Source organism: Oncorhynchus nerka, linkage group LG14 (genome assembly GCF_034236695.1).
Source record: "Oncorhynchus nerka isolate Pitt River linkage group LG14, Oner_Uvic_2.0, whole genome shotgun sequence".
NCBI classification, from domain to species: Eukaryota; Metazoa; Chordata; class Actinopteri; order Salmoniformes; family Salmonidae; genus Oncorhynchus; species Oncorhynchus nerka.
Genome location: NC_088409.1, coordinates 17,805,046 through 17,824,396, shown reverse-complemented (window position 1 = coordinate 17,824,396; position 19,351 = coordinate 17,805,046). Strand labels below are relative to the sequence as shown.

At 48.1% G+C, this 19,351-nt stretch overlaps 1 protein-coding gene across 7 annotated transcripts in view; it reads right to left on the bottom strand.

Moving 5' to 3' along the window:
• Window positions 1–19,351, bottom strand: part of trak1a (trafficking protein, kinesin binding 1a) — a 49,166-nt gene that overhangs the window by 17,670 nt on the left and 12,145 nt on the right. For 6 of the 7 annotated variants that reach the window (XM_065027597.1, XM_065027602.1, XM_065027596.1 and 3 more), the window contains 3 exons: window positions 7,228–7,304; window positions 6,887–7,003; window positions 5,473–5,573 (listed from right to left, as the gene is read on the bottom strand). In XM_065027597.1, coding sequence (XP_064883669.1) covers window positions 5,473–5,573; window positions 6,887–7,003; window positions 7,228–7,304 — 295 coding nt within the window. Of the gene's footprint in view, window positions 1–5,472; window positions 5,574–6,886; window positions 7,004–7,227; window positions 7,305–16,325; window positions 16,583–19,351 lie in introns of those variants that run through there. The other variant, XM_065027599.1, reaches the window with a different exon arrangement.

Genomic DNA, 19,351 nt, shown 5'->3' with positions numbered 1-19,351 from the left:
CAGAGCCCTATGGGCCCTGGTCAAAGGTAGTGGACTACATAGGGACTAGGTTGCCATTTGGGACAGAGCCCTACATTTGTAAAAACAGGGAATCATATCCACCAAAGGATATTTTTAAAATGTATTTCACCTTTATTTAACCAGGTAGGCTAGTTGAGAACAAGTTCTCATTTACAACTGCAACCTGGCCAAGATAAAGCAAAGCAGTGCAACAAAAACAACAGAGTTACACCTGGAATAAACAAACGTACAGTCAATAACACAATGGAAAATCTGTATACAGTGTTTGCAAATTAAGTAAGGAGGTAAGGCAATAAATAGGCCATACTGGCAAAGTAATTACAACTTAGCAATTAACACGAGTGATAGATGTGCAAGTCGAAATACTTTTGTGCAAAAGAGCAGAAAAAAAAGATACAAAAAAATATGGGGATGAGGTAGGTAGTTGGTTGGATGGGCTATTTACAGATGGGTCTATTTACAGATGGGCTGTGTACAGATGGGCTGTGTACAGATGGGCTGTGTACAGATGGGCTGTGTACAGATGGGCTGTGTACAGCTGCAGCGATCAGTAAGCTGCTCTGACAGCTGATGTTTGAAGTTAGTGAGGGAGATAAGTCTCCAACTTCAGTGATTTTTGCAATTCGTTCCAGTCATTGGCAGCAGAGAACTGGAAGGAAAGGCAGCCAAAGGAAGTGTCTGCTTTGGGGATGACCAGTGAGATATACCTGCTGGAGTGCTTGCTACGGGTGGGTGCTGCTATGGTGACCAGTGAGCTGAGATAAGGTGGGGCTTTACCTAGCAAAGACTTATAAATGACCTGGAGCCAATGGGTTTGGTGACGAATATGAAGCGAGGGCCAGCCAACGAGATCATACAGGTCGCAGTGGTGGGTAGTATATGGGGCTTTGGTGACAAAACGGATGGCACTGTGATAGACTGCATCCAATTTGCTGAGTAGAGTGTTGGAGGCTATTTTTTAAATTACAGCGTCGAAGTCAAGGATCGGCAGGATAGTCAGTTTTACAAGGGTATGTTTGGCAGCATGAGTGAAGGATGCTTTGTTGCGAAAGAGGAAGCCGATTCCAGATTCAACTTTGTATTGGAGATTTTATTTTATCATCTTTATTTAACTAGGCAAGTCAGTTAAGAACAAATTCTTATTTTCAATGACGGCCTAGGAACAGTGGGTTAACTGCCTGTTCAGGGGCAGAACGACAGATTTGTACCTTGTCAGCTCGGGGGTTTGAACTTGCAACCTTTCGGTTACTAGTCCAACACTGTAACCACTAGGCTACCCTGCCGCCCCAATGATGCTTAATATGAGTCTGAAAGGAGAGTTTACAGTCTAGCCAGACACCTAGGTATTTATAGTTGTCCACATATTCTAAGTCAGAACCATCCAGAGTAGTTATGCTAGGCGGGCGGGCAGGAAATCGGTTGAACAGCATGCATTTAGTTTTACTAGCGTTTAAGAGCAGTTGAAGGCCACGGAAGGAGTGTTGTATGGCGTTGAAGCTTGTTAACACAGTATCCAAAGAAAGGACAGATGTATACAGTCTGCGTAGAGGTGGATCAAAGAATCATCCGCAGCAAGAGCGACATCATTGATATATACAGAGAAAAAAGTCGGCCTGAGAATTGAACCCTGTGGCACCCCCATAGAGACTGCCAGAGGGCCTTGAGACACCAAGGCTGTTGAGTCTGCTGATAAGATTACGGTGATTGACAGTCGAAAGCCTTGGCCAGGTCGATGAAGACGGCTGCACAGTACTGTTTTTTATCAATGGTGGTTATGATATCGTTTAGGACGATGAGCGTGGCTGAGGTGCACCCCTGACCAGCACGGAAACCGGATTGCATAGTGGAGAAGGTACGGTGGGATTCGAGATGGTCGGTGATCTGTTTGTTCACTTGGCTTTCGAAGACTTTACAATGACTGGGCAGAGCTGGCAGAGGGGTTCAACACCATATACAGAGCAGACTGGAACCTTCTGCATAATTTAGACAACAAGGATAGATGGAACAGTCAATCAATGTTTTACCACCAGTGTAACAGGACACCTGGTAGTGTCTGCCATTAAGACACTAGTGGGAACGCCACGGTCCTGGTTTTCACCCAACCGCTCTGTGTTTGAGGGGTAAGAGAAACAGGTCAGTTTGTCTGTATTTTCCCCCTGAGAGAACACAACAAACCAACCCAGCCTGCTGCCTCAGTGTCACAGTACCTCTGTCTGAGAGAACACAACAAACCAACCCAGCCTTCTGCCTCAGGGTCACAGTACCTCTGTCTGAGAGAACACAACAAACCAACCCAGCCTTCTGCCTCAGTGTCACAGTACCTCTGTCTGAGAGAACACAACAAACCAACCCAGCCTTCTGCCTCAGGGTCACAGTACCTCTGTCTGAGAGAACACAACAAACCAACCCAGCCTGCTGCCTCAGTGTCACACAGGGTCACAGTACCTCTGTCTGAGAGAACACAACAAACCAACCCAGCCTGCTGCCTCAGTGTCACAGTACCTCTGTCTGAGAGAACACAACAAACCAACCCAGCCTGCTGCCTCAGTGTCACAGTACCTCTGTCTGAGAGAACACAACAAACCAACCCAGCCTTCTGCCTCAGGGTCACAGTACCTCTGTCTGAGAGAACACAACAAACCAACCCCAGCCTTCTGCCTCAGTGTCACACAGGGTCACAGTACCTCTGTCTGAGAGAACACAACAAACCAACCCCAGCCTTCTGCCTCAGTGTCACACAGGGTCACAGTACCTCTGTCTGAGAGAACACAACAAACCAACTCAGCCTTCTGCCTCAGGGTCACAGTACCTCTGAGAGAACACAACAAACCAACCCCAGCCTTCTGCCTCAGTGTCACACAGGGTCACAGTACCTCTGTCTGAGAGAACACAACAAACCAACCCCAGCCTTCTGCCTCAGTGTCACACAGGGTCACAGTACCTCTGTCTGAGAGAACACAACAAACCAACCCCAGCCTTCTGCCTCAGTGTCACACAGGGTCACAGTACCTCTGTCTGAGAGAACACAACAAACCAACCCAGCCTTCTGCCTCAGGCTCACAATACCTCTAAGAGAACACAACAAACCAACCCCAGCATTCTGCCTCAGTGTCACACAGGGTCACAGTACCTCTGTCTGAGAGAACACAACAAACCAACCCCAGCCTTCTGCCTCAGTGTCACACAGGGTCACAGTACCTCTGTCTGAGAGAACACAACAAACCAACCCAGCCTTCTGCCTCAGTGTCACACAGGGTCACAGTACCTCTGTCTGAGAGAACACAACAAACCAACCCAGCCTGCTGCCTCAGTGTCACACAGGGTCACAGTACCTCTGTCTGAGAGAACACAACAAACCAACCCAGCCTGCTGCCTCAGTGTCACACAGGGTCACAGTACCTCTGTCTGAGAGAACACAACAAACCAACCCAGCCTGCTGCCTCAGTGTCACACAGGGTCACAGTACCTCTGTCTGAGAGAACACAACAAACCAACCCAGCCTGCTGCCTCAGTGTCACACAGGGTCACAGTACCTCTGTCTGAGAGAACACAACAAACCAACCCAGCCTCTGCCTCAGTGTCACACAGGGTCACAGTACCTCTGTCTGAGAGAACACAACAAACCAACCCAGCCTTCTGCCTCAGTGTCACACAGGGTCACAGTACCTCTGTCTGAGAGAACACAACAAACCACCCCAGCCTTCTGCCTCTGTCTGAGAGCCTCAGGGTCACAACCTCTGTCTGAGAGAACACAACAAACCAACCCAGCCTTCTGCCTCAGGGTCACAGTACCTCTGTCTGAGAGAACACAACAAACCAACCCCAGCCTTCTGCCTCAGTGTCACACAGGGTCACAGTACCTCTGTCTGAGAGAACACAACAAACCAACCCAGCCTTCTGCCTCAGGGTCACAGTACCTCTGTCTGAGAGAACACAACAAACCAACCCCAGCCTTCTGCCTCAGTGTCACACAGGGTCACAGTACCTCTGTCTGAGAGAACACAACAAACCAACCCCAGCCTTCTGCCTCAGTGTCACACAGGGTCACAGTACCTCTGTCTGAGAGAACACAACAAACCAACCCAGCCTTCTGCCTCAGTGTCACACAGGGTCACAGTACCTCTGTCTGAGAGAACACAACAAACCAACCCCAGCCTTCTGCCTCAGGGTCACAGTACCTCTGTCTGAGAGAACACAACAAACCAACCCCAGCCTTCTGCCTCAGTGTCACACAGGGTCACAGTACCTCTGTCTGAGAGAACACAACAAACCAACCCCAGCCTTCTGCCTCAGTGTCACACAGGGTCACAGTACCTCTGTCTGAGAGAACACAACAAACCAACCCAGCCTGCTGCGCCAGTGTCACACAGGGTCACAGTACCTCTGTCTGAGAGAACACAACAAACCAACCCAGCCTGCTGCCTCAGTGTCACACAGTGTCACAGTACCTCTGTCTGAGAGAACACAACAAACCAACCCAGCCTGCTGCCTCAGTGTCACACAGGGTCACAGTACCTCTGTCTGAGAGAAGAGGGGGATTTTCTGGACAAACAAATCAAAGGCCTTTATTCATCTTAAAGAAAACAGCCTTGAAGCTGTCCTTAAGCAGGAGCCACAAAACATATCGAGTACCTGCCCTTTGGATGGACTTGTGGGACCAGTGAAATAAGAGCTTAAAGGCCCAGTGCAGCCAAAAACTAGACTTTCTGTGTTATATATACACACATATCCACACTTTGAGGTTGGAATAATACTGTGAAATTGTGAAAATGATGACAATGCCTTTTTAGTGTAAGACCTGTTTGAGAAGACCGCATGAAATGTTAGCCTGTTTTGGTGGGTTGAAGTTTTAACTTGTTAATAGAACAATACGAGAGTTCCAAACATCTCTCCCAAAAACAGCTCGTTTTAAGTCCCCCCTCCCCACTCAGACCACTCCCAGACAGTCCTAGCTAAATTCTTGCTTGAGAAATGGTTCTTTGCTAAGTAGCTATTTTTGACCATTTTAATTGAAAACACAATTACAGTAAGGTACACAATTGTTACCCAGATATGATTTGATATGGAAAATAAAAACAGCTGCATTGGCCCTTTAAGTTGAAAGGTTATATCATTGTAAAAGGAGAGTAGAATTGGGAGGAACAAGAGCAGAGATACCTTACAGTAGGGACTAACCCCCAGGACCACATACAGCAGTCACCTCCTCTAGCTAAATGTATGTTCTCTGCTGAGGAACCTGAACAGACCATTGTGGCATAGTGGGGGTTTACTGACAACGGCAAAATGAAGGAGTTTTGCTTTAAGAGGAACACGTGGATGTGATGAGTGGAGGGGAACAGGTCCGGTTGCTGTCTTTAGCATAACAACAACCATAGGAGTTGGCTATGAACCACAAACAGTTATCGGAACCAGGATAATCTCACAGGTCGGGCTGACAGATAGCAGACTCACGGGGTACAGGTGGACGAATCTCCTTCACTCTCCTCTGCTGCACTAGTGTAGAACTGGAGAAGCTCATCTTTCATAGACAGATCATGGCGCAGCTGAGAAACCTGCAGAGGGAGAGAGGGGGACAGAGAGGATGAGAAGGGAGAGAGATGAGGGAGGGAGAGAGAGGGGCAGAGGGTGATAAGGCAGAGAGATGAGAGAGGATGAGAAGGGAGAGAGATGAGGAAGGGAGAGAGGGGGACAGAGAGGATGAGAAGGGAGAGAGATGAGGATGAGAAGGGAGAGAGATGAGGATGAGAAGGGAGAGAGAGGGGCAGAGGGTGAGAAGGCAGAGAGATGAGAGAGGGAGAGAGGGGGACAGAGGGTGAGAAGGCAGAGAGATGAGAGAGGGAGAGAGGGGGACAGAGAGGATGAGAAGGGAGAGAGATGAGGATGAGAAGGGAGAGAGATGAGGATGAGAAGGGAGAGAGAGAGGGGCAGAGGGTGAGAAGGCAGAGAGATGAGAGAGGGAGAGAGGGGGACAGAGGGTGAGAAGGCAGAGAGATGAGAGAGGGAGAGAGGGGGACAGAGAGGATGAGAAGGGAGAGAGATGAGGATGAGAAGGGAGAGAGATGAGGGAGGAGAGAGAGGGGCAGAGGGTGAGAAGGCAGAGAGATGAGAGAGGGGAGAGGGGGACAGAGGGTGAGAAGGCAGAGAGATGAGAGAGGGAGAGAGAGGGACAGAGGGTGAGAAGGCAGAGAGAGAGGGGGACAGAGGGTGAGAAGGCAGAGAGAGAGGGGGACAGAGGGTGAGAAGGCAGAGAGAGAGAGAGGGGGACAGAGGGTGAGAAGGCAGAGAGATGAGAGAGGGAGAGAGGGGGACAGAGGGTGAGAAGGCAGAGAGAGAGAGGGAGAGAGAGGGACAGAGGGTGAGAAGGCAGAGAGAGAGGGGGACAGAGGGTGAGAAGGCAGAGAGATGAGAGAGGGGGACAGAGGGTGAGAAGGCAGAGAGATGAGAGAGGGGGACAGAGGGTGAGAAGGCAGAGAGATGAGAGAGGGGGACAGAGGGTGAGAAGGCAGAGAGATGAGAGAGGGGGACAGAGGGTGAGAAGGCAGAGGATGAGAGAGAGGGGACAGAGGGTGAGAAGGCAGAGAGATGAGAGAGGGGGACAGAGGGTGAGAAGGCAGAGAGATGAGAGAGGGGGACAGAGGGTGAGAAGGCAGAGAGAGAGGGGGACAGAGGGTGAGAAGGCAGAGAGATGAGAGAGGGGGACAAAGAGGGTGAGATGAGAGAGGGACCGAGGGTGAGAAGGGAGATATGAGAGAGGGGGACATAGAGGGTGAGAAATGGGGGAGAGAGATAAAATATCAACATTATGTCACATCTTCTCCTGGTTCTGAGAGAGAAAATAGCACACGTACACACACTCCACACACACCTCCTCTCGAATGTGCTCCACTTGCTCCTCCAGGAACTCATTTCTCTCACTGAGGGTTTTGTTCTTCTTCAGCAGTGACTGGCCGATGCGGGCGGCGAGCTCCAAGTCCCGTTCTTTCTGCAGGGGAGACAGAGGGGCTGGTTAGAGGGGCTGAGCATCATGCATCATGATCTAGGGATCAGGTCAAAGGGAGACAGTTGCTACTGTATGACAATGTTTGACTTGTCCTATGATGTGGTTAACTTGGCATGGCAGAGAGATGTCTGAACAGCAGATTTAACTATCCAAACAGACAGCATTGTAAATGAATGTGCTCTAAGTGATAGACCAGGTTCTCTTACCTCTTCAAGCAGACGAGTAACAGCATCTATGTCACTGTACGTCTTAGTCATCTGGCCCACTCTTTCAGCACATAGAACTGTTGAGACAACAGAGAGGAGAAACACAGTTAACAGCTGTAGAGACAACAGAGAGGAGAAACACAGTTAACAGCTGTAGAGACAACAGAGAGGAGAAACACAGTTAACAGCTGTAGAGACAACAGAGAGGAGAAACACAGTTAACAGCTGTAGAGACAACAGAAGAGAAACACAGTTAACAGCTGTAGAGACAACAGAGGAGAAACACAGTTAACAGCTGTAGAGACAACAGAGAGGAGGAACACAGTTAACAGCTGTAGAGAGAACAGAGAGGAGAAACACAGTTAACAGCTGTTGAGAGAACAGAGAGGACAAACACAGTTAACAGCTGTTGAGAGAACAGAGAGGACAAACACAGTTAACAGCTGTAGAGAGAACAGAGAGGAGAAACACAGTTAACAGCTGTAGAGACAACAGAGAGGACAAACACAGTTAACAGCTGTAGAGAGAACAGAGAGGAGAAACACAGTTAACAGCTGTAGAGACAACAGAGAGGAGAAACACAGTTAACAGCTGTAGAGACAACAGAGAGGAGAAACACAGTTAACAGCTGTAGAGAGAACAGAGAGGAGAAACACAGTTAACAGCTGTTGAGAGAACAGAGAGACAAAACAGTTGAGAGAACAGAGAGGACAAACACAGTTAACAGAGAGAACAGAGAGAGAAAACAGTTAACAGCTGTAGAGAAACAGAGAGGAGAAACACAGTTAACAGCTGTAGAGAGAACAGAGAGGAGAAACACAGTTAACAGCTGTAGAGACAACAGAGAGGAGAAACACAGTTAACAGCTGTAGAGACAACAGAGAGGAGAAACACAGTTAACAGCTGAGAACAGAGAGGAGAAAACAGAGAGGAGAAACACAGACAAACAGCAGTTAACAGCTGAGACAACAGAGAGGAGAAACACAGTTAACAGCTGAAGAAACACAGTTAACAGCTGTAGAGACAACAGAGAGGACAAACAGTTAACAGCTGTAGAGACAACAGAGAGGAGAAACACAGTTAACAGCTGTAGAGACAACAGAGAGGACAAACACAGTTAACAGCTGTAGAGAGAACAGAGAGGAGAAACACAGTTAACAGCTGTAGAGACAACAGAGAGGAGAAACACAGTTAACAGCTGTAGAGAGAACAGAGGAGAAACACAGTTAACAGCTGTAGAGACAACAAGAGGACAAACACAGTTAACAGCTAGGCCATATCTGAGTGCAGTCATGTATGCCTGACTGCTAAACAGCTGGGGCAGGGCAGACAGACGGATATTTGAAATAGCTGAGTTATCAGAGGGCCACCTACTGTACACATCACACAGCCCTGCCTGATGACCTCAGAGACCTTTAGCAAGTTGTTGTTATCAGGTAGACTGACACACTGGCTCTGTCTCAATACTGTTTCCTTGATTCCTCGTTTCCTTGTGTCCTCTCAACCCTTCCTCACCTCATAGCTTTCTCAAAACACCAGAGGAAATCCAGGAAAGGATTCAGGAGAGGAAACGGGTTTGGAAGGTTTCCCTCTGAGGTTTTGGAAAAACCGAGAGACGACAGGAGAGGAGGGATCCAGGAAAGTCTATTGAGACGGAGGAAGTGACAAGTGAGATGGTTTGGACTCTGACCTCACCTCAACCCCACCCCAGCTGAGCTGATAACAGCACGTTGCCAAGCTGCAGTGTCATTCTCTGTTAATACCATGCTATGTTATTCCCAGCTGATGCACTGTCACTGCCAAAACATGACTAAATAAAGGTCAAGTCATGTGTCCTCCAAAATATGACCTGCCAAACCGAGCTTCTTAACACCGTTCCGCTTAGTCCAGAAGCCAGCCGCACCAACGTGTCGGAGGAAACACCGTTCAACTGACGACCGTAGTCAGTCTGGCCCGTCACAAGGAGTCGCTAGAGCGCGATGAGCCAAGTAAAGCCCCCCCTCGCCAAATCCTCCCCCTAACCCGGATGACACTGAGCCAATTTGAGCCAGTTGCGCGCTGCCCTATGGGACTCACAATAACAGGCGGTTGTGATACAGCCTGGGATCGAACCCAGGTCTGTAGTGATGCCTCTAGCACCACATTGCAGTGACTTAGATTGCTTCGCCACTCGGGAGGCCTAGACTGCTTTTATATTTTATATATATATATACACACGGCTCAAAAAGAATAGAAGGTACACTAAAATAACACATCCTAGATCTGAATGAATGAAATACTCCTTTTAAATACTTTTTTCTTTACATAGAAAAAATCAAAAACAAAAATCACGCAAAAATTATCAATGGAAATCAAATTTATCAACCCATGGAGGTCTGGATTTGGAGTGACACTCAAAATTAAAGTGGAAAACCACACTACAGGCTGATCCAACTTTGATTGGATTTGTAATTGGACCAATTTGTAAGTCGCTCTGGATAAGAGCGTCTGCTAAATGACTTAAATGAAATGAAAATGATGTAATGTCCTTAAAACAAGTCAAAATGAGGCTCAGTAGTGTGTGTGGCCTCCACATGCCTGTATGACCTCCCTACAACGCCTGGGCATGCTCCTGATGAGGTGGCGGATGGTCTCCTGAGGGATCTCCTCCCAGACCTGGACTAAAGCATCCGCCAACTCCTGGACAGTCTGTGGTGCAAGGTGGCGTTGGTGGATGGAGCGAGACATGATGTCCCAGATGTGCTTAATTGGATTCAGGTCTGGGGAACGGGCGGCCCAGTCCATAGCATCAATGCCTTCCTCTTGCAGGAACTGCTGACACACTCCAGTCACATGAGGTCTAGCATTGTCTTGCATTAGGAGGAACCCAGGGCAAACCGCACCAGCATATGGTCTCACAAGGGGTCTGAGGATCTCATCTCGGTACCTAATAGCAGTCAGGCTACCTCTGGCGAGCACATGGAGGGCTGTGCAGCCCCCAAAATAAATGCCACCCCACACCATGTCTGACCCACCGCCAAACCGGTCATGCTGGAGGATGTTGCAGGCAGCAGAACGTTCTCCACAGCGTCTCCAGACTCTGTCACGTCTGTCACGTGCTCAGTGTGAACCTGCTTTCATCTGTGAAGAGCACAGGGCCCCAGTGGCGAATTTGCCAATCTTGGTGTTCTCTGGCAAATGCCAAACGTCATGCACGGTGTTGGGCTGTAAGCACAACCCCCACTTGTGGACGTCGGGCCCTCATAGCACCCTCATGGAGTCTGTTTCTGACCGTTTGAGCAGACATATGCACATTTGTGACCTGCTGGAGGTCATTTTGCAGGGCTCTGGCAGTGCTCCTCCTGCTCCTCCTTGCACAAAGGCGGAGGTAGCGGTCCTGCTGCTGAGTTGTTGCCCTCCTACGGCCTCCTCCACATCTCCTGATGTACTGGCCTGTCTCCTGGTAGCGCCTCCATGATCTGGACACTACGCTGACAGACACAGCAAACCTTCTTGCCACAGCTCGCATTGATGTGCCATCCTGGATGAGCTGCACTACCTGAGCCACTTGTGTGGGTTGTAGACTCCGTCTCATGCTACCACTAGAGTGAAAGCACCGCCAGCATTCAAAAGTGACCAAAACATCAGCCAGGAAGCATAGGAACTGAGATGTTGTCTGTGGTTGCCACCTGCAGAACCACTCCTTTATTTGGGGTGTCTTCCTAATTGCCTATAATTTCCACCTGTTGTCTATTCCATTTGCACAACAGCATGTGAAATTTATTGTCAATCAGTGTTGCTTCCTAAGTGTACAGTTTCAGATTTCACAGAAGTGTAATTGACTTGGAGTTACATTGTGTTGTTTAAGTGTTCCCTTTATTTTTTTGAGCAGTATATATATATATAAATAAAAATAACATTGAATCCATTTTAGAACAACCTGTAACATAACAAACATATATATAAAACAAAGAACAACTTGGTAAAAGAAAAAGCTAAACTGTATATTAAAATGATTGTGGAACTTCAACTGTCATCTAAAGGCATATTCTAATAAGAAACCTGGAACTTACTCCTGCCCTTTCCACTTCTCTCTCAATCTCTCCAGCCACAGTTTGTTATCTACTAATGAGCACGTCAGAGCAGGTTCCCAAGACGCCAGAGGAAACAAAGGTAGGAACAACAGAGCCCAACTTCAATGTGGTTACTCCTAACTAACCTTGTGGATGTTGACAAAAGGGAGACTTGTTTCTTCAGACAGCTCCTGTGTGTTCTTTCTTTGGGGTTAAGGGGATACTTTGGGATTTTGGTCAGGCCTGGTATAGTTCTAATTGTTGTAATCTCAGATAGGTGTCTATAGGGCAGCAAACACAGGCTGGTAGGGTATAGGTCAGGCCTGGTATAGTTCTAATTGTTGTAATCTCAGATAGGTGTCTATAGGGCAGCAAACACAGGCTGGTAGGGTATAGGTCAGGCCTGGTAGGGTTCTAATTGTTGTAATCTTAGATAGGTGTATGTAGGGCAGCAAACACAGGCTGGTAGGGTATAGGTCAGGCCTGGTATAGTTATAATTGTTGTAATCTCAGATAGGTGTCTATAGGGCAGCAAACACAGGCTGGTAGGGTATAGGCCAGGTCTGGTATAGTTCTAATTGTTGTAATCTCAGATAGGTGTATGTAGGGCAGCAAACACAGGCTGGTAGGGTATAGGCCAGGCCTGGTATAGTTCTAATTGTTGTAATCTCAGATAGGTGTCTATAGGGCAGCAAACACAGGCTGGTAGGGTATAGGTCAGGCCTGGTATAGTTCTAATTGTTGTAATCTCAGATAGGTGTCTATAGGGCAGCAAACACAGGCTGGTAGGGTATAGGTCAGGCCTGGTAGGGTTCTAATTGTTGTAAACTCAGATAGGTGTCTATAGGGCAGCAAACACAGGCTGGTAGGGTATAGGTCAGGCCTGGTATAGTTCTAATTGTTGTAATCTCAGATAGGTGTCTATAGGGCAGCAAACACAGGCTGGTAGGGTATAGGCCAGGTCTGGTATAGTTCTAATTGTTGTAATCTCAGATAGGTGTCTATAGGGCAGCAAACACAGGCTGATAGGGTATAGGTCAGGCCTGGTATAGTTCTAATTGTTGTAATCTCAGATAGGTGTATGTAGGGCAGCAAACACAGGCTGGTAGGGTATAGGTCAGGCCTGGTATAGTTCTAATTGTTGTAATCTCAGATAGGTGTCTATAGGGCAGCAAACACAGGCTGATAGGGTATAGGTCAGGCCTGGTATAGTTCTAATTGTTGTAATCTCAGATAGGTGTCTATTGGGCAGCAAACACAGGCTGATAGGGTATAGGCCAGGCCTGGTATAGTTCTAATTGTTGTAATCTCAGATAGGTGTCTATAGGGCAGCAAACACAGGCTGATAGGGTATAGGCCAGGCCAGATGGTATAGGGCAGCAAACACAGGCTGGTAGGGTTCAGGCCTAATTGTTGTAATCTCAGATAGGTGTCTATGGGCAGCAAACACAGGCTGGTAGGATTGTAATCTCAGATAGGTGTAAATATGGATGCAGTCCATATTGACATACATGTGCAGCATCACAGTGAGCAGTCATGACAGTGAATGGCCTGTACAGTATAAGGGTTGTTGGCTGATAATAACTCTACATGAAGTTGTTTTAACTCTGTGACAGGAACATTTAAACTGGATAAGAGCGTCTGCTAAATGACTTAAATGGTAAAGCAAACACAGGCTGGTGAAAAATGGTAATGGGTAAAAGGCCAGGCCTGGTGTCAACATTTTAGGTTCTTGTTGTAATCTCAGATAGGTGTCTATAGGGCAGCAAACACAGGCTGGTAGGGTAACTCAGGCCTGGTATAGTTCAAATGTAAATCAGAGATGTTATAGGGCAAAACACAGGCAGGGTAGGGTTGACAGCAGGCCATGGTGCAGCATCACAGTGTAAGCAGATAGGTGTCTATAGGGCAGCAAAACAGGCTGGTAGGGTATAGGGTCAGGCCTGGTATAACTTACATAATTGTTTTAATCTCAGATAGGTGACTATAGGGCAGCAACACAGGCTGGTAGGGTATAGAGCCAGGTCTGGTATAGTGACTAATTGTTGTAAAGTATAGGTGTATAGTTAGGGCAGACAAACACAGGCTGATAGGGTATGGTCAGGCCTGTATAGTTGAATATTAATTAATATCCTATATGGGCGGCAAACAAAGGAACTGGTAGGGTATAGGCCAGGCTGGTATAGTTCTAATTTTAGGGCATAGCAAACACAGGCTGGTAGGGTATAGGCCAGCCTGGTATAGTTAATGGGTAGGGTTGTAATCTACTGTCTATAGGGGCAGGAAACACAGTTACTGGTAGGGTATAGGAGACAGCTGCTATAGTTCATAATTGTAGTTACAGATAGGCTATAGTATAGGGCAGCAAAGACATCTGGGTAGGGTAGGAGACAGCTGCTATAGAACTGGGTTGTAGACAATAGGTGTATCTAGGGCAGCAAACACAGGCTGGGTAGGGTATAGGAGACAGGCCTGGTAGGGTTCTAAGTTACTTGTAATCTCAGATAGCCCTATGTTCTATAGGGACAGCAAACACAGCTGAACTCCATAGGGTTACTGGGTATAGGAGACAGGTTAGGAGAAAGCTCCTATTGAGTTACATGGGCAGCATCACAGTATAGGAGACAGCTGCTGACAGTGAATGGCCTAGTACAGTATGGGTAGTTGGTATAGGAGACAGCTACATGAAGTTGTTTTACTGGGTGACAGGAACATTTAAACTGGAGACAGCTGCTAAATGACTAAATGTAAGGGTATAGTTAGGTAGACAGCAGACATGTAGTTACTGTATAATGGTAGGGTATAGGAGACAGCTGCTATAGTTACCACTGAAAATGACAATATAGTAATACTAATGGGCACAACTGGGTAAAAGAACTGCTATAGTTAAATAGACAGCTGTTACTATAGTTACTGGGTAGGACCTATAGGGAGACAGCAGAGACTAATCAATAGTTACTGGGTAGGGTATAGATCTGGAATAGGAGACAGCTGATAGAATAGACATAGTTACTGGGACAGGGTATGCTATAGTTACAGACAGCTGCTATAGTTACTGGGTAGGGTATAGGAGACAGCTGTAATAGTTACTGGGTAGGGTATAGGAGACAGCTGCTATAGTTACTGGGTAGGGTATAGGAGACAGCTGTAATAGTTACTGGGTAGGGTATAGGAGACAGCTGCTATAGTTACTGGGTAGGGTATAGGAGACAGCTGCTATAGTTACTGGGTAGGGTATAGGAGACAGCTGCTATAGTTACTGGGTAGGGTATAGGAGACAGCTGCTATAGTTACTGGGTAGGGTATAGGAGACAGCTGCTATAGTTACTGGGTAGGGTATAGGACAGCTATAGTTACTGGGTAGGGTATAGGAGACAGCTGACTATAGTTACTAGGAGACAGCTGCTATAGGGTTACTGGGTAGGTAGGAGACAGCTATAGTTACTAGGAGACAGCTGCTATAGTTACTGGGTAGGGTATAGAGACAGCTGCTATAGTTACTGGGTAGGGTATAGGAGACAGCTGCTATAGTTACTGGGTAGGGTATAGGAGACAGCTGCTATAGTAACTGGGTAGGGTATAGGTAGACAGCTGCTATAGTTACTGGGTAGGGTATAGGAGACAGCTGCTATAGTTACTGGGTAGGGTATAGGAGACAGCTGCTATAGTTACTGGGTAGGGTATAGGTAGACAGCTGCTATAGTTACTGGGTAGGGTATAGGAGACAGCTGCTATAGTTACTGGGTAGGGTATAGGAGACAGCTGCTATAGTTACTGGGTAGGGTATAGGAGACAGTTGCTATAGTTACTGGGTAGGGCATAGGAGACAGCTTCTCTCTGCTCCCACAGTGATACTGCTCATTTTAAATAACACCAAATAACAGCAGTAGTATACATCAGAAGTCTGATGACCTGCCTGTTCTGTTGATACTATCAGAAGTCTGATGACCTGCCTGTTCTGTTGATACTATCAGAAGGGAGAATTCCATGTTTACTCTGAATACAAACAACATACTAAAAGTACTCACTGGTTATCCTGGTATAATACAAATTCACATGACCTCCAACCCTGAAAACCTTTGACAAATATTTAAAACCAATCAGTGTAGTAGAAACGGAGCAGGAGCCACACACACAGGGAGCAGGAGCCACACACACAGGGAGCAGGAGCCACACACACAGGGAGCAGGAGCCACACACACAGGGAGCAGGAGAGACACACACAGGGAGCAGGAGAGACACACACAGGGAGCAGGAGAGACACACACAGGGAGCAGGAGAGACACACACACAGGGAGCAGGAGCCACACACACAGGGAGCAGGAGAGACACACACAGGGAGCAGGAGAGACACACACAGGGAGCAGGAGAGACACACACAGGGAGCAGGAGAGACACACACAGGGAGCAGGAGAGACACACACAGGGAGCAGGAGAGACACACACAGGGAGCAGGAGAGACACACACAGGGAGCAGGTGCCACACACACAGGGAGCAGGAGCCACACACACAGGGAGCAGGAGCCACACACACAGGGAGCAGGAGAGACACACACAGGGAGCAGGAGAGACACACACAGGGAGCAGGAGAGACACACACAGGGAGCAGGAGAGACACACACAGGGAGCAGGAGAGACACACACAGGGAGCAGGAGCCACACACACAGGGAGCAGGAGCCACACACAGGGAGCAGGAGAGACACACACAGGGAGCAGGAGAGACACACACAGGGAGCAGGAGAGACACACACAGGGAGCAGGAGAGACACACACAGGGAGCAGGAGAGACACACACAGGGAGCAGGAGAGACACACACAGGGAGCAGGAGAGACACACACAGGGAGCAGGAGAGACACACACAGGGAGCAGGAGAGACACACACAGGGAGCAGGAGCCACACACACAGGGAGCAGGAGAGACACACACAGGGAGCAGGATAGACACACACAGGGAGCAGGAGAGACACAGCAGTCTAACAATGTGGTTCAAAACCACTATGTGAATGAGAGGACCAGCAAAGCTCCCATAACTCCAGTTAGTATACCTTCTTGCAGAGTATGCTGCTCTTCATCCTCCTCCCTCTCCTCCTCCTCCTCTCCATCACAGTGGTCAGGTGAACAGACATACTCCAAGCTGTCCTCTGGGGTGCTGTGACAGAGCAGTGACATGCTAACACCAACACTAGGCTAGTGGGGCCCAGCAGAGGCCAGCTGTCTCAAGTCCAAAGCCATGTCTAAGTGTGTGTGTGTGACAGTCCGTCTCAGTCAGCGAGAGATTGTGTGTGTCTAAGTCAGTGTGTGTGTGTGTTTGTGTGAGGACAGCAAGGCACGTCTGTCACCCAGTCACAGACACTCCCTCCTCCTGCCCTCTCTCCCTCTATCGTCCATGACTAGAAGACAGCCCACTGTGGAACCGGAGCAGGGGAGTGGCACTGAACTATTCTCAGACTGACAGGACTTTGAATGTTTAGATTAGAGCATGGAGTCAATTCAAAATGTCAGCTATGTGACAAGGACTAATATAACCATATAATAAGTTATAGTTTTATCCCTATCAAGTCTAAATGTGTCTATTTGCTCACCCCCCTTTTCAAGCGTTGAAATGGTATGTTCCACCAGACTCTCCATGGAAACAGTGCTAGGCGGAGCACACCATAAGACACATACACCTGTTGTCAGGGTGGGGCCCCAGCCTGCCTCACCACAGTCAAATCCACAGGTGACTCAATTTGCAGATGCCAACTTATTCAAAGCAGAAGCTACATACGGAGAGCCAAATAAACAGAGCAGGAACCATTAGGAAATACAGAGCTTGATGAAATAGCATACAGGAAGAACAGTGTATACTGAACAAAAATATAAATGCAACAGTTCATATAAGGTAACAGACCACAAATAATACGGACCACAATTCTAATCAGTCGACACACACTGGCTTTATCAAACTAGTCACATTGAGAGCAATGCAACAGTAAACAAATCATCAACCTTCCAGTAACACATGTAAACGGCTAGACAAACTATTATGGATGTGAAAGCCAGTTAACTTGTGACAAAAACATTGTTGTGCCCATAACGGCTGATAAAAACATTGTTATTCCCATAACGGCTGATAAAAACATTGTTATTCCCATAACGGCTGATAAAAACATTGTTATTCCCATAACGGCTGATAAAAACATTGTTATTCCCATAACGGCTGATAAAACATTGTTATTCCCATAACGGCTGATAAAACATTGTTATTCCCATAACGGCTGATAAAACATTGTTATTCCCATAACGGCTGATAAAACATTGTTATTCCCATAACGGCTGATAAAAACGGTTGACAAAAAACAACCGTGATCCCAAACATAGAACCTAGAACACCATCACCAAATATTTCACATAACTCTCCAATTAAACATGTTTCCTTCAATTATCCCATGTCCAAATCATTTTCATTCATCTCATTTAACTTCTGGTAATATCCTTGGCAGTACTGTAGGCTAGTGTGGGAATACTGAATGCAACCACACATTCCCACTGAAACAATACAGTATCCACAATAGCTTGTGGCTAACCCCCCAAAACAACCCCCACCTCAGCCTCGCTGTCTGCCTCAGAGGCCCTTTTTGTGTGCACTGATAAAGTTCCCAGCATGGAGAGACTGGAGGAGGACAGCCCCTCTCACCTCCCTCCAACTCCCCCTCCCAGGCCAATAGAACTGTAGGCCCTGTGCTTTGTGAGCAGGATGGAGATGGAGGGGGGTAGCGGAGAGGGAGGAGGACAGCCCCTCTCACCTCCCTCCAACTCCCCCTCCCAGGCCAATAGAACTGTAGGCCCTGTGCTTTGTGAGCAGGATGGAGATGGAGGGGGGTAGAGGAGAGGGAGGAGGAGAGGGGTACTGTAGGAAGAGGGGAGGCTGGCAGAGTTTGGCTGGCAGCCCCCCTGCTCCAGTGGGGAGATGTACATACACGGTCCATGCCCTCCTCACTGCCGAAGTGATCAATATTCTGAGCATCACCCAGGGCTGTGTCCCTGCCAGACTCCCAGCCGTGTGATCATGGAGCTAGGCCCATCCAGGCAGCTCTGAGCCTGGCCAGGCTGTCCCTGGCCTTCTGGAGCCCTCGTCTGGCATTAGCCCACTGAGCCGCCAGTCTCCACAGCACAGCCTCCCCTCCAAACCTTCCATGTACTGTCTGCTTCATTATGAGCCCCAGTCTCCACAGCACAGCCTCCCCTCCAAACCTTCCATGTACTGTCTCCACAGCACAGCCTCCCCTCAAACCTTCCATGAGCCCCAGTCTCCACAGCACAGCCTCCCCTCCAAACCTTCCATGTACTGTCTGCTTCATTATGAGCCCCAGTCTCCACAGCACAGCCTCCCCTCCAAACCTTCCATGTACTGTCTGCTTCATTATGAGCCCCAGTCTCCACAGCACAGCCTCCCCTCCAAACCTTCCATGTACTGTCTGCTTCATTATGAGCCCCAGTCTCCACAGCACAGCCTCCCCTCCAAACCTTCCATGTACTGTCTGCTTCATTATGAGCCCCAGTCTCCACAGCACAGCCTCCCCTCCAAACCTTCCATGTACTGTCTGCTTCATTATGAGCCCCAGTCTCCACAGCACAGCCTCCCTCCAAACCTTCCATGTACTGTCTGCTTCATTATGAGCCCCAGTCTCCACAGCACAGCCTCCCCTCCAAACCTTCCATGTACTGTCTGCTTCATTATGAGCCCCGTCTCCACAGCACAGCCTCCCCTCCAAACATTCCATGTACTGTCTGCTTCATTACAGCCCCGTCTCCACAGCACAGCCTCAGCACAGCCTCCAAACCTTCCATGTACTGTCTGCTTCATTATGAGCCCCAGTCTCCACAGCACAGCCTCCCCTCCAAACCTTCCATGTACTGTCTTCTTCATTATGAGCCCCAGTCTCCACAGCACAGCCTCCCCTCCAAACCTTCCATGTACTGTCTGCTTCATTATGAGCCCCCGTCTCCACAGCACAGCCTCCCCTCCAAACCTTCCATGTACTGTCTGCTTCATTATGAGCCCGTCTCCACAGAACAGCCTCCCCTCCAA